This window comes from Ranitomeya imitator, chromosome 3 (assembly GCF_032444005.1).
Source record: "Ranitomeya imitator isolate aRanImi1 chromosome 3, aRanImi1.pri, whole genome shotgun sequence".
Classification (NCBI taxonomy): domain Eukaryota; kingdom Metazoa; phylum Chordata; class Amphibia; order Anura; family Dendrobatidae; genus Ranitomeya; species Ranitomeya imitator.
Window position 1 is genome coordinate 476,109,996 of NC_091284.1, and position 15,031 is coordinate 476,125,026.

Here is a 15,031-nt window from a genome sequence, read left to right on the forward strand (position 1 = left end):
AATATGACTTTTTCTATTAGTTTCCCATGGATTTAAATTATATCTTATTACATTATTTTCAAGAGACTGTCATTGGAACTCAATAAGATTATGGGTAATCTATTGACTTTATGAACTGAGGGGGAGAATGAGAGAAGGGGACCAACCTCTGATTTCATGTAATTTCCCAGACATGTTAGGAAAATCAGGACTTGGAAACAAGCTAGGCAGGACAGAAATCAGCCAGCATTCATGGCTGCTTACTGTATTTGATCCATGACAAAGGTGCACATACTTTTCACCTATTTCACTACATTGTACTGCTGTGTATTACCTGACAGTAAGTGGTATTCCCATCACTTACAGTACCATTATATCCACATGATTCCACAAATATCATTAAATGAAATATGCTGCTAACGCATATGCCAGATTCAGTGAAAAAAATTACCTTCAAATTCTATCCCCTTTCTAAAAGCTGTTCTGCAACATTTTGGTATATATTCCTGCATATAAGGATATGGCTCAGATTCTGTATTAAAGATATGACAGACCAGATTTCACATAATTTCTCTTTAACATGTAATGGTATATTACAAATGTGCCAGTATTTGCAGTCACTTCTTTTTTTTTTGTAGTGAGCTGTATTATAAATAAAATAAATGAATTCATATCAAGCTCAGAACATCTGCTGTCTACCTGATCATAACATATGCCATGAAAGAGAAATAAGAAAAAAGTTTCTTACTTTGACTGCAAAATCCCATGCTGCTATATAGATCATCCTGCAAAATAAAGCACAACACATTGCTGGTATGAATATATATTTATATAAGCTCCATCTGTCTATTATGATGATTCCCTAATATGTGAGAGTGGATAGGGTAGGTGCAGTAGGCAAATCAAATTCCTTTCTACATTTCTACATCGCTCTTCTACCCCAATTGGGATGAACTTTTCAGTCTGTGGAAAAGAAAAATGGTCTTGTTTACAACAGAACAGCAGAACTATTTTTTGCCTTCCAGTTAGGGTATGTGTCCACTTTCAGGATGGCCGGCGGTATCGCCGGAGCGGCTTAGCCGCTCTGCGGTAAGCCCCGCCCCCTTTCTGGGACGCGATGATGCCGGATGTGTTCACAGCACACATCCGGTATCATCGCTCCCCACCATAGGGCCCTGTGTTATACCTTGCGTCGACGGAGCGTCGCCGCAAGATATACGGACATGCTGCGATCTGAAAAGACGCGCAGCATGTCCGGAGTCGCAGGGCCGCCGCGTGCGTGTTACCACGCATAGTGGAGACGGGATTTCATTAAATCCCCTCCACTATGCTGTAACATCTGGACGCTGCGTGTCTGACGCTGCGGCTCTATGCAGCGTCAGACACGCAGCGTTTCCTGCACGTGGACACATACCCTAAAGAGGCATTCTCAAGTTTGGAAGCCATCCCCTATCCATTGGATACCAGATAACTTTCTGATAGCGGGAGTCCAACTTGCTGAGACTACCAACCATCCCATGAACCTCAGTGTGAATGGATTGGTGGCTGAACATGCGCACTGCCGCTTTATTCATTCTTGGGGCCATCGGTTAGCCAAGTGCTGCGCTTGATTGGTTTTCAGCAAATACATAAAGTATGAATGCACCAACCACCACTACAGTTACACGAGACTCTTCAGAGCCCCAGTTCTCATGATCGGTGGAGGTCACAGAGGACGGACCCCCAGTAAACAAGAAATCATCTGCTATCCCATGTATCCATGTTAACCTAACTTCTGTAACCAAGACCTACCAACAGATTGTGTTTACAGGATTCCCTTAGTATTGCCCATATGATAATTCCATCACCTGTGAAACACTAAGGAAATCCTGAAAATATGATCTGTTGGTGGCTCTTTAGGACTGGAATTGGGGATCACTGCCATATAAAAAGGATAACGTCCAAACTTGAAAATATCCCTTTTAAAAGTGGTTGTTAGGCTCTAATTACACTAGTGGGAATGTGCTAAGGGCTTATAAATTTACTTTACTCTCAATGACAATCTAAGTTTGGTTAATTTGTAGGGCCTGCTGACAGCCTTGTTGTTACTGCAGATGCTTAAATGTACAACTCTAATTAGAAACTAAAATTAATTCCTTTCCTCAATACTACAATCCCAGTAGTCATCATATGACAATGTGATTTCAGACTACAATTTTCCTGCACTGGCAATATCAGAAAATAGCAGTCCAAGATCCTAAACGGCGCAGACACCTATTAGGCTATATTCACACTTAGCGGTTTTTACCGCGGAACCGCCGCGATTTTGATGCTGTGGGTCCGCAGCAGTTTCCATAGCGTTTACAGTAACATGTAAACCCTATGGAAACCGCAAACCGCTGTGCACATGCTGCGGGAAAAACCGCGCGGGAACGCAGCGGTTTACAACCCGCAGCATGTCACTTCTTTGTGCAGAATCGCTGCGATTCTGCACCCATAGGAATACATTGAACCGCTTACTTCCCGCATGGGGCTGTGCCCACGTTGCGGGAAGTAAGCGGATAATGTGCGGGTGGTACCCGGGGTGGAGGAGAGGAGACTCTCCTCCAGGCCCTGGGAACCATATTTGGGGTTAAAAAATAAAAAATCTGGTTATACTCACCCTCTGATGTCCGGAGCTCCTGGGCGCTGCACGCGGCCGTCCGGTCAGAGTTGCTGTGCGACCAGGACCTGCGGTGACGTCGCGGTCACATGACCGTGACGTCACGAAGGGTCCTTCTCCCACAGCATCTTTGGAACCGGACCGCCGGGTGCAGCGCCCAGGAGATCCGGACATCAGAGGGTGAGTATAACCAATTTTTATTATTTTTAACATTACTATTGATGCTGCATATTGCTGCATATGCAGCATCAATAGTATAGGCGGAAACCCGCAGCGGAAAACGCGGAACAAACCGCGATAAATCTGCAGGGAGAACCGCAGTTGTTTTGCCCTGCAGATTTATCAAACCCGCAGGGACCCGACGCAAGGTGTGAACATAGCCTTAGACCTCAGCACAGTGTAAATGAAATGCAGCCTGTATCTGTAGCTCACTCACTTAAGGCAGCTTCATAAAGACAGATGTTATGCTGTAAAATATTCCTATCATGGTGAATATACAATCCATTCTGCAGGAACCATGGTATAGAGCAGGAGAAGTTGAGGAGATTGATATCATTTTTAAAAAAAGATTCAGTAGAACCTGCGTTTTCATCATTAAACCTCTGCTGCTTGGGATTTTTGGTCCAGTGGGCGGTCCTAGCGGTGACTGACAGCTTTATTGAAGTGTGCATACAGATAGCTGTCAGTCACTGATAGGACCGCCCACTGGGCCAAAAATCCCAAGCAGCAGAGGTTTAATGATAAAAACACAGGTTCTACTGAATCTTTGCTCTCAAAGCTATATATCAATCTGCTAACAGGTAACCGGTCCTTCCAAAGTGATGTTCCAATCTTCATGACTGGAATAAGAATAATCCTTTAACGCTTATATTAAAATTCTTGCAAAATATGAACCAAAACAGCACAAACTGAATTTGCCTTTAGATTTGGATGTTTTGTGGTCTGATTATTAAAGGGTTTTTTCCTTGAGCAAAGCACATTTTAATCAACAGATCTTAAAATAATATTAAGTTCCTCAATTGGATGCATTTGTTAAATGCTCCTGTGCTGAGATAATAATCTTATAAATGTGCCCCTGCTATGTACTGTGTAAGGCTACGTTCACATTAGCGTTTTGCGTGTTTGCGTCGGGCGATGCAGCGGCGATGCATGCGTCATGCGCCCCTATATTTAACATGGGGGACGCATGCGTTTTTGTGTGATGCGTTGTGCGACGCATGCGTTTTCTTTGCCGCAAGCATCGGGCCAAGAAAACGCAACAAGTTGCATTTTTCTTGCGTCCAAATTTCGGCAAAAAACGACGCATGCGTCGCAAAATGCAGCGTTTTTGCGTGCGTTTTGATGCGTTTTCATTTGCGTTGTGCGTTGCGTCGCCGATGCAGCGGCGCACAACACAAATGTGAACGTAGCCTAATGGCTGTGTCTGAACGTGCAGGAACATGTTCTGAACAAACCACTGCTCCTGGGCAGGAGAGGAAGCAAAAGAGAGGATACAGACAGGACATCATGGGATTGCAGCTGATTATTTCAGTGAGGTAAAACATGTTCTAAAAAAAAAGCAGCAAAAGCTTTACCTCACAGGAATCAGCTGTGACCCAGTGCTGTCCTGTCTGTATACTCTTTTGCTTTCCACCTCTGCCCAGGAGATGTGGTATGATCAGACCATGTTCCTGCAGACACAGCCATTACACAGTACACAGCAGGGGCACATGTATTAGATCAGAGGTCCCCAACTCCAGTCCTCAAGGCCCACCAACATGTCATGTTTTCAGGATTTCCTTAAGGTACCTTCACACTCAGCGACGCTGCAGCGATACCGACAACAATGTCGATCGCTGCAGCGTCGCTGTTTGGTCGCTGGAGAGCTGTCACACAGACAGCTCTCCAGCGACCAACGATCCCGAGGTCCCCGGGTAACCAGGGTAAACATCGGGTTACTAAGCACAGGGCTGCGCTTAGTAACCCGATGTTTACCCTGGTTACCAGCGTAAAAGTAAAAAAAAAAAACACTACATACTTACCTACCGCTGTCTGTCCCCGGCGCTCTGCTTCTCTGCACTCCTCCTGTACTGGCTGTGAGCACAGCGGCCGGAAAGCAGAGCGGTGACGTCACCGCTCTGCTTTCCGTCTGACCGACGCTCACAGACAGTACAGGAGGAGTGCAGAGAAGCAGAGCGCCGAGGACAGACAGCGGTAGGTAAGTATGTAGTGTTTGTTTTTTTTACTTTTACGCTGGTAACCAGGGTAAACATCGGGTTACTAAGCGCGGCCCTGCGCTTAGTAACCCGATGTTTACCCTGGTTACCAGTGAAGACATCGCTGGATCGGTGTCACACACGCCGATCCAGCGATGTCTGCAGGGAGTTCAGCGACGAAATAAAGTTCTGGACTTTCCTCAGTGACCAACAATCTCCCAGCAGGGGCCTGATCGTTGGTCGCTGTCACACAGAACGATTTCCTTAACGATATCGTTGCTACGTCACAAAAAGCAACGATATCGTTAACGATATCGTTATGTGTGAAGGTACCTTTAGTCTTGCCCAGGTAATAATTGCATCACCTGTGCAATGCAAAGGAAATCCTGAAAACATGACCTGTTGGTGGGCCTTGAGGACTGGAGTTGGGGACCTCTGTATTAGATTATCTCAGCACAGGAATTTTTTTTTGCAATACATCAAATTATGTAAATTATTTTTATTCCTACATCTATTGATTAAAATGTACTTTGTGGGAAAACCTCTTTCAGGCCACAATAAGCTGATAAAAGCAGCTCCCCAATAAGAAGGTGATAAAAGTTGATAAAACAGGCAAAACTTCTGGAGTGAACGCATACATTAAATCATCAATTTTAGCTCTATAGACACAAGTGGTAAAGTACTGAAAATCATTATTGTACTTAATACAGGCTAGACTTTGTACTTCTTGTTTTCGATTGAAACAAATCCGTTATTGGAAACAGAAGTTGCAGATTCTTGCCTTAATGAGAGATTCTATTACTATTGACACAGCAATCAATCCATGCAATTCCAGCTTAGCTAAGCATAATTTACAGCAACTACAAATATAGCAATATTAGCACAGTCAAGTACCTGTGTAAATGCTGGAGGGCGGCATTAAATGCAACCGCTGTTCACTCAAACGCTTAATGATGGATTTAATGATGTTCAATGAGAAAAAAGCCTTTAGCATTTACAGTCTCATTTAGACAACATATAAATGTGCGGTAATTCCATCAGCTTGCTTTATTCAAAGATCAAAATTTGGATAATGTAGAGAGCAGTCAGGTGACTCCAAAGCCACACAGAAATAAGCAATTAGGAAATTCAGCAGTATAACCACCAACAAGGGTTAAAGGGTTGTCCTGCTATTATACGTCACATTCCTTGTATGGATCACAAGAGTATGAACAATATTTGCCATTTTCAGTCTGTACCAAATGATGCAGAGGAAATGTTACTGTATATAGTATGGTGCCACCTAGTGTTCACAGTGTATAGCAATATGCATCTTCATCAGGGATATATTATTCATAAGGCTATCTGGGAAAAAGCTTGGGGGCCCATGTTGTCAATTTTATTTTACTGAGGCACTGTTATCTATGTCCCAGTGCTCCAGTCAGTCCAGTCCAGGTCAGAGGCACTTTGTACTGTGTGCCATAGTGATACATATACATTTGTCACAGCTGACCTATAGAGCACCAGAGTCAGGGTTGTGACATCGTGTCGCGTCATACTTTATTACACCTCTATTAGCAATACAAATTAGTCAGGACCGTAAAAGGCGACATAAAATTTTTTTTTCATCAGTTGAAAAAAAATGTAAAGTATCAATGTCTTAATTTTTTAATACATAGTGGATGCTTTCCTGAAACGGAAAGTACTTGCAAGCAGCATAATACAAAGAATAGCAGGTTTACCCAGAATCCTTTGCAGTAGGCGGAGCTATGCAAATCATCTCTTTCCACCCCAGTCTAATCCACAGCGCTCGGAATCGCCAAGCGTGCAATGCTGCAGATTAGTTTCTAAATTTACACAGCCAACCAATTCCTACCTGTGGACACGTTTTTCGGGCTTTAGGCCCTCATCAGCACAGGGCTAGAATTGGTTGGCTGTATGGAGTGGGGCTCGGTGAGCAAGCGATACATACATGCTAGCCACCTTAGGGAGAGCCCCACTCCATACAGCCAACCAATTCCAGCCCTGTGCTGATGAGGGCCTAAAGCCCGAAACACGTGTCCACAGGTAGGAATTGGTTGGCTGTGTAAATTTAGAAACTAATCTGCAGCATTGCACGCTTGGCGATTCCGAGCGCTGTGGATTAGACTGGGGTGGAAAGAGATGATTTGCATAGCTCCGCCTACTGCAAAGGATTCTGGGTAAACCTGCTATTCTTTGTATTATGCTGCTTGCAATTACTTTCCGTTTCAGGAAAGCATCCACTATGTATTTCCTTTAAGTAGAGGGCTTTTCGGTCTCTTTCGTCCCGCTACATTTAGCCCAACTTGGGTCTCTCCCTAAGGTGGCTAGCATGTATGTATCGCTTGCTCACCGAGCCCCACTCCATACAGCCAACCAATTCCAGCCCTGTGCTGATGAGGGCCTAAAGCCCGAAACACGTGTCCACAGGTAGGAATTGGTTGGCTGTGTAAATTTAGAAACTAATCTGCAGCATTGCACGCTTGGCGATTCCGAGCGCTGTGGATTAGACTGGGGTGGAAAGAGATGATTTGCATAGCTCCGCCTACTGCAAAGGATTCTGGGTAAACCTGCTATTCTTTGTATTATGCTGCTTGCAAGTACTTTCTGTTTCAGGAAAGCATCCACTATGTATTTCCTTAGAAATTAGAAAGTAGAGGGCTTTTCGGTCTCTTTCGTCCCGCTACATTTAGCCCAACTTGGGTCTCTCCCTAAGGTGGCTAGCATGTATGTGTTAATTTTTTAAACAATACATCATTTATATAATTAATTTTTAATTAAGTAAAATATGAAAATTAATGTAAAAAGGCTTGGTATTTCCACTGTTAAACACTAGAGGGAGCAGCTGCTGGAATTTGCCATGGAAGCCCAATGTACTGCTAGCTCACATTACGGCTGCAGTAAATGTGGGCGGGGTCTGCTCACACGTGTGTGATGTCACCCACTCTCCTCCCCTTCTGGGTGTTTGTAAAAGGCCCAATACAGCAAGAAGGACTAATAAAACGTAACTTTTAATACTAAAAAGTAACCTAAAAGACAAATCACATTTACTTTTTAGTATTAAAAGTTACGTTTTATTAGTCCTTCTTGCTGTATTGGGATTATTGTTTATAGGATTATTTATATGATTGTATTTATTACACAGATATTGCTTTGTTAGTGTTTTTAAAAGGATAAGAGATGATGAAGTTTAGGATCACAGTGCGGAGCCATTTTGTTGGTGCCTGCCAGCGATACTGACAAGTAGACGGTCACAGAGGACGGATGGCAGCACTGATCCTGTTAGTGATGCTCACTCTATCATAAGCTGGGGTTAGATACATGGAGTATATCACGTGCATGATTAGATACGCTTAGAGTAACACATGCTGGTATTAGATACAGGGCTAAATGTAGATTATCATATGATGGGATTAGATATTGAGCTCAGCAAAGTGTATCAAACAGAATGGGATTAGATGTGCAGTATCTAATGTATGTATTGTGTGATCCCATTCCGTCAACTGCTATGGGAGCAGCGGTGTAATCTATGATACCCAGTAGCATAGCTACCGGAGTGGGCAAAGGGGGCGGTTGCCCTAGGCCCCGTTCTCTGAGGGGCCCACATGGAGCATTGCTACAGCTACAGCGTGTGCCGGTACAGTTAAATTATGCAGCAGAGCAGGGAAACCTGATCCTCCCTGCTGTTGGGCCTTTGAGCCGGGCAGTGGGGGCCCAGCACCGGGCCCATTGCCCGTCATCACAAGTTCAACTGTATTGGCTGGATGCCTATACAGCTGAAAGTAATTATGAATGAGGGAGTATGCTGAAAAAGAGAATTGACAGCCCATCCAAAAATCATACATTGATTTAATGCCACTAGACAAAAATATATAACTGAAGATGAGGTTCTTAGTTTAACATTCTGATCAGACTGTATGAAGCCCACTGCCATGTCACGGCAAACCTCTTAGTGGGTCCATATCGCCCTAATGGAGTGGAGCCGTGCACCAACCTCCACCGCAGCAAAAGTGCACCAGCAGGGCGGACGGCCAGGTGCCCCACAGCACCCATGCTGCAAGACTGAGTCCCCATGACTCCAGACCGCGCCACCCCATCAGCACAAAACCACAGCAACAATGGCCGCCACACAGCACCCACACCAAATGAAAGGAGCATTGAAACTCACCTTCCTTGAGCTCTACAGAGGAAGCAGAAGAGGGCTAGACCCCTTTCTTTGCAGTCTCCTGCTAATTAAAATCACCTGTGCCAAATGGGAGGAATGCACATCCAAAGTCAAATAAGGGCAGATCATGCAATATGCTGAAAAAAAAGAATGGCCAGCACCTCCAAAAACGCGGTCCGTGTGAAAAACCTGACATGTGTGCACCACCTTTGAATACAATGGATGTGTGTGTCCGTATTTGCGGTCCTTAAAAAATGGACCGCATATGGACACAAAAAGTAGACGTGTGAAGGAGGCCTAATGGTCCTATATAGTGCTCTACAGTATAATGGCCTCAAATAGTGCCCCACAATATAATGGCCCCATATAGTGCCCCACAGTATAATGGCCCCATATAGTGCCCACAGTATAATGGCTCTATATAGTGCCCAGCAGTATAATGGCCCTATATAGTGCCCCACAGAATAATGGCCCAATATAGTGCCCCACAGAATAATGGCCTAATATAGTACCCCACAGTAAAAATGGGTCTCATACAGTGCATTCTGGTATATGGCCCAATTCTGATATATGCCCACCATCATGGTATTTGGCCCCCATCCCGGTATATGGCTCCAATCCTGGTATATGGCCCCCATCCTGGTATATGATCCTCAACCGGGTACATGGCCCCCATCCTTGCATATGCCCTCAATCCTGGTATATGGACCCTCCATCCTGGTATATGGACCCTCCATCCTGGTATATGGACCCTCCATCCAGGTATATGTCCCTCATCCTCTTATATGGCCCCCTTCCTGGTATATGTCCCTCATCTTAGTATATGGCCCCACCTTGGTATATGGCCTCCTTCTGGTATATGGCCTCATACTGGTATATGGACCCTCCTGTTATGATCTGGTGGTTTAGGAGCAACATGGAACGAGCTCTGAAGGAAGTGGTATCTGTACTGACCGCAGACCCTAAGCTCAACACAACACTAGAAGTATCCATGGAAAGCTCCTAACTCTCACTAGGCATCTCATCACAGCCTAAGAGCTAACTACCCCTAAATATAGAAGCAGGAAAACTATCTTGCCTCAGAGAAAATCCCCAAAGGATAGATTAGCCCCCCACAAATAATGACTGTGAGTGGAGAGGGAAAGGACATACACAGAATGCACAGGAGGCCAGTCTAGCTAGCTAGATAGGACAGGATGGAATAATGTGCGGTCAGTATAAAACACTACAAAAATCCACGCAGAGATTACAAAAATCTCCACACCTGACTAAAGGTGTGGAGGGTAAATCTGCCTCCCAGAGCTTCCAGCAACACAGAGTTAATTCATACTGATAAGCTGGACAAACATAAAAAGCACAAAACGGATAAGTCCACAATCTGTGGACAGAAAAGAGCAAGCAAGAACTTAGCTTTGCTGAACTGGTCAGGAAAACAGGAAAATCCAAAGAGATGTGAATCCAACCAAGAACCATTTACAAGTGGCACTAGCTGAAGGAAAAAGTCAGGCATAAATAGCCGAGCAGAAAAGACAATCAGTAGAAGCAGCTGCTGACAGCTAAATCCAAGGAGCAGCCATACCACTTGAAAGCACAAGAGGGAGCCCAAGAGCAGAACTCACAAAAGTGCCACTTACAACCACCGGAGGGAGCCCAAGAGCGGAATTCACAACACCCTCCATCCTGGTATATGTCCCTCATCCTGGTATATGGCTCCCATCCTAATATATGGCCCCCTTCCTGGTATATGTTCCCCCATCCTGGTATATGGCCTCATACTGTTATATGTCCTTATATGGATCCCAAATATTCAATGCATAGAAGAAAAAAAATTCTACCTACATTCCCTGCGATCCCACGCAGCGCTGTTTCTTATTCTGTGTGTTCAGGTGAGTGGCGATAGCAGCCTGTACTGTAGAGGCTGTGATCACTGCTCCCCACCGATACCTCACCCTGGACATCCACTCCCCGGCATCTCCCCCCCCCCCCCCCCCCACAGGCTCCTGCCATTGTCACAGGGGAAAAGTGGAGCCCGCAGTCTTTGGTTACACTGCGGGCTCCACAAAGATGGCAGCAATCTCCTCCCATGCTTGTGACCTTGACAGTCAAAGAGGCGTTTCCATTTCAAAGGTAAGGCAGTCGCAATACAAGAGATGCGGTCGCAGTCCGATGGCAGTCTCTTTTGCCCAGGGCTGCCGTATGTGAGGTGTGTAAGTGTTGTGCTCAGACATTTACATCCCCCAAAATGAAAATGGTAACCCCTGGTGGCTAAAGTAAAAAATATTATATACAAAATAATTAATGTTGTACATTTAATTTTGTATTAAAAATAATTGCTTATATCATCAATAATTTTTCATTAAAAATTAAAAATTTCAAAATTACGGCACCTTCCCTTTAAATGTGTCTGCTTGAACATTCCCACATGCCACTGAGACCAGTCAAAACAGTGAATAGAGCCATCTATTATATAATTGTCTAAGGGTCACTTCCGTCTGTCTGTCTGTCTGTCTTTCTGTCACAGGTATTCATTGGTCGCGGCCTCTGTCTGTCATGGAAATCCAAGTCGCTGATTAGTCGTGGCAAAATGCCCACGACCATTGCCACGACCAATCAGCGACAGGCATAGTCCGGCGGCAATATGGCTGCTCCTTACTCCCCGCAGTCAGTGCCTGCTTCATACTCTCCTCCAGTCAGCCCTCACACAGGGTTAATGGCAGCGTTAATGGACCGCGTTATGCCGCGGTGTAATGCACTCCATTAACGCAGCTATTAACCCTGTGTGACCAACTTTTTACTATTGATGCTGCATATGCAGCATCAATAGTAAAAAAATCTAATGTTACAAATAATAATAATTAAAAAAAACCCGTTAATCTCACCTTCCGACGTAGCGCTGTCCTCGGCAGTGCAAGTGGCAGGTTCCGGTGCCAAGAATGCTATGCGAGAAGGACCTTCCATGACGTCATGGTCATGTGACCGCGACGTCATCACAGGTCCTGCGCTCATACCAACCCTGGGACCGGAAGCTGCCGATGCACTGCACACAGGCGTCAGGACTACAAGGGGCCTTCAAAGGGTGAGTATATGTTAATTTTTTATTTTAAGTCTTTTTTTAATTTGTTACATGCGTGGCTGGGCAACATACTACGTGACTGGCCAATATACTACGTCACTGGGCAGTATACTACGTGTCTGTGATGTATACTACGTGGCTCTGTGCTGTATACTACATCGCTGTGCAATATACTACGTCGCTGTGCAATATACTACGTGGCTGGGCAATATACTACATGGCTGGACAATATACTACGTGACTGGGCAATATGCTACGTGACTGGGCAATATACTATGTGGCTGGGCAATATACTACGTGGCTGGGCAATATACTATATGGCTGGTCAATATACTACGTGGCTGGGCAATATACTACGTGGCTGGGCAATATACAGTTATATGAAAAAGTTTAGGCACCCCTATTAATCTTAAGCTTAATGTTTTATAAAAAATTGTTTTTTTGGCAACAGCTATTTCAGTTTCATATATCTAATAACTGTTGGACACAGTAATGTTTCTGCCTTGAAATGAGGTTTATTGTACTAACAGAAAATGTGCAATCTGCATTCAAACAAAATTTTATTTATTACATTTATTTATTTATTTCTTAATTTTAATTAATTTTTTGTGTGTGTCTTGTCTTCTTTTTAGTATTACCAGCATATTCTTCAATGATCCACATTTGCCATGATACCCACAGGTGAATGGTCCCCTTTGCCTTGACTTGTGGGACAGTCATCTGTACACCATGTAAAATATTCATGATTGAAGGCTAGCAGCAAGAATCCAGACATCTTACCCCCTTCTTAGGGCTGCGGGACTTGTTTGCTTGTGGATGACTGCTGAGGTGCCTTTGGGGGAGTGGGAGGAGCGGTAATGGGTGGGGCATTCTCTGTATTATTCCCATATTACATTCCCTTATTATACCTTTATGATATGCTGCTTGTCAGCATGTATACATTGGAATATCTTATGTTTTTTTCACTTTGTATGGTTCCATTGTCTGTGATTCTTCAAGTGATGTAGTTTTATGATATGCACTGAATATATTCTATGCTGTGATAAGTTAGTATACTGTGTTTAGGCTACCACCACTTCTGGTTAAGCGCTTTTTCTTTGTTGCTGATTTGCACTCTTGCACTTTACTTCCTTATCAACACTGACTACGTATTGAATCTCTATGACATAGGCAAAATGTTCTGTCCTTTTCCCCTTCTTGCCACTAGCCCTCCTCCAACCCTGTATCTTACTCCGCTCCTTATGAGTCTATCTTTCTTCTCTACATGGTCAGACAAATGGCCGCACACGGCTTCCCAAACATGGCTGACAATATGCGCATGTGCGCTGTACTCCATCACCTCATCGCTTTGTCCGGTCATCTTTGATCCGTGATGACTGCGGGCGGTAGCTATATCTATGGAGGCATGCACTGCTTCATAAATAATGGTATAGCACAACTGTGACACCTCCCCTTGAAAAAGCTACAAGTGAAACGAGCGTCGGGGCTATGCTGGTGGGTCATCTCGATCTTCTCCAATTATGGGTAAGTAATTCTACCTTCAATCCCCTCCCTCTGCTTCACCCCCTTGTTTACAGTCATTGGGCGTAGCTACTGTGAATGGTGCTCAGAGGTTGTCTGCATAGGTACTATGCACCTTGAGTGCTGCTTGATACACTTGAGGATCTACTTGTTGCTACTATCTATTTTTCCTTCCTGGTTGACACACTATGTTATTAAAACAAAAAAATATCAGTGAGATTTGCTGGATGTTCAAAACAACCGAGTTTATAGGTGGAGAAAAAAATCAAATGAATGGTAGGCTAATCTCCAGGGCCCGCTCCGTATCATTTTTCCTCTATGTCTTCGATTGATGAGAAAACACCAGTTGTGGAGAAGGGGAAATCAGGGGTTGATAGGAATGATTCCAATAGAGACAGATGGCAAAGAGTGACTAGACACAATAATAAACGAAAAATTACGGGTTCACCAAGAGACAAGAAACCCAAGAGCAACAACCTTGAGGAAACTAACCTATTGCACACAACATTACTAAGGCACAATGTGAGGTCTTGGGTCTTGGTCTCTCATTTGCCACTTGTAACGATTTTGATAATTTTACAGCTGGAAAAGATTTGCATTTATTTTCACGTAAGCTGGTCCTGAAAAAACGTCATTCTCAGCTTATCATGGAGAGTAGTGCGGTGATTCCCACTGAACAAGAGGTTATTGATATTTTGGAGGAACTGGAGAATGAATCCCTTTCTAGACCAACAGGTATTGCTCCCCCACCTATTTGTGCCAGATCCACCACGTTCCCTCCCTTCTCCCTCTGCCCCCAGGTTGACTTTTGTACCAAGTTAGTCACCTCAGATTTTAAGACAATTAGTAACAAGGGAAAGAGAGATAATTTAACTATGAGCCAGAGGACGGCATTGAAAGAGTTAAAAGAAATGGCGGATGTGGTGCTCAAACTGACAGATAAAGGGGGAAACATGGTGATATGGCCGGTGGAAAAATACGAAAGGGAGGCTTTAAAACAGTTACGTAACAAAGAGACGTACGTGTTGCTGCCCCACAACCCTTTACCCCTTTTTGAGGCAGAATTGAACGAGATATTGGGTGGGAGTTTTCAGAGAGGGGTTATTAGTAAAAATACCCTGGATGGGCTTTCTGTTAAATTTCCTGTTGTTCCTACCTTTTATCTCCTCCTCAAGGTCCACAATGATGCCATCAATGCTCCTGGATGTCCGATTGTCTCTAGCATGGGAGGGCTTTGCGATGCAATATGCAAATATATTGATTATTATTTAAAAACACAAGTTGAGACACTGCCCTCCAATATCAGGGACACTACGGACGTCCTTAAACGTATTGATGGCATGACCCTTGAACCTGACATGCTTCTCCTCACGGCAGATGTGGAGGCTCTCTACACTTCTATCCGTCATGACGATGGCATGGACACTACATCCTTCTTCCTGGAATTGAGCAATATC

The 15,031-nt window shown here is 44.2% G+C and overlaps 1 protein-coding gene across 2 annotated transcripts in view; it reads right to left on the bottom strand.

Annotated features, from left to right (window-relative positions):
• The window catches only part of AFF3 (ALF transcription elongation factor 3), a 753,993-nt gene that overhangs the window by 307,564 nt on the left and 431,398 nt on the right, over positions 1-15,031 (bottom strand). For both annotated transcript variants that reach the window (XM_069757526.1, XM_069757527.1), the window contains exon 4: positions 728-764. In XM_069757526.1, coding sequence (XP_069613627.1) covers positions 728-764 — 37 coding nt within the window. The remainder of the gene's footprint in view (positions 1-727; positions 765-15,031) is intronic.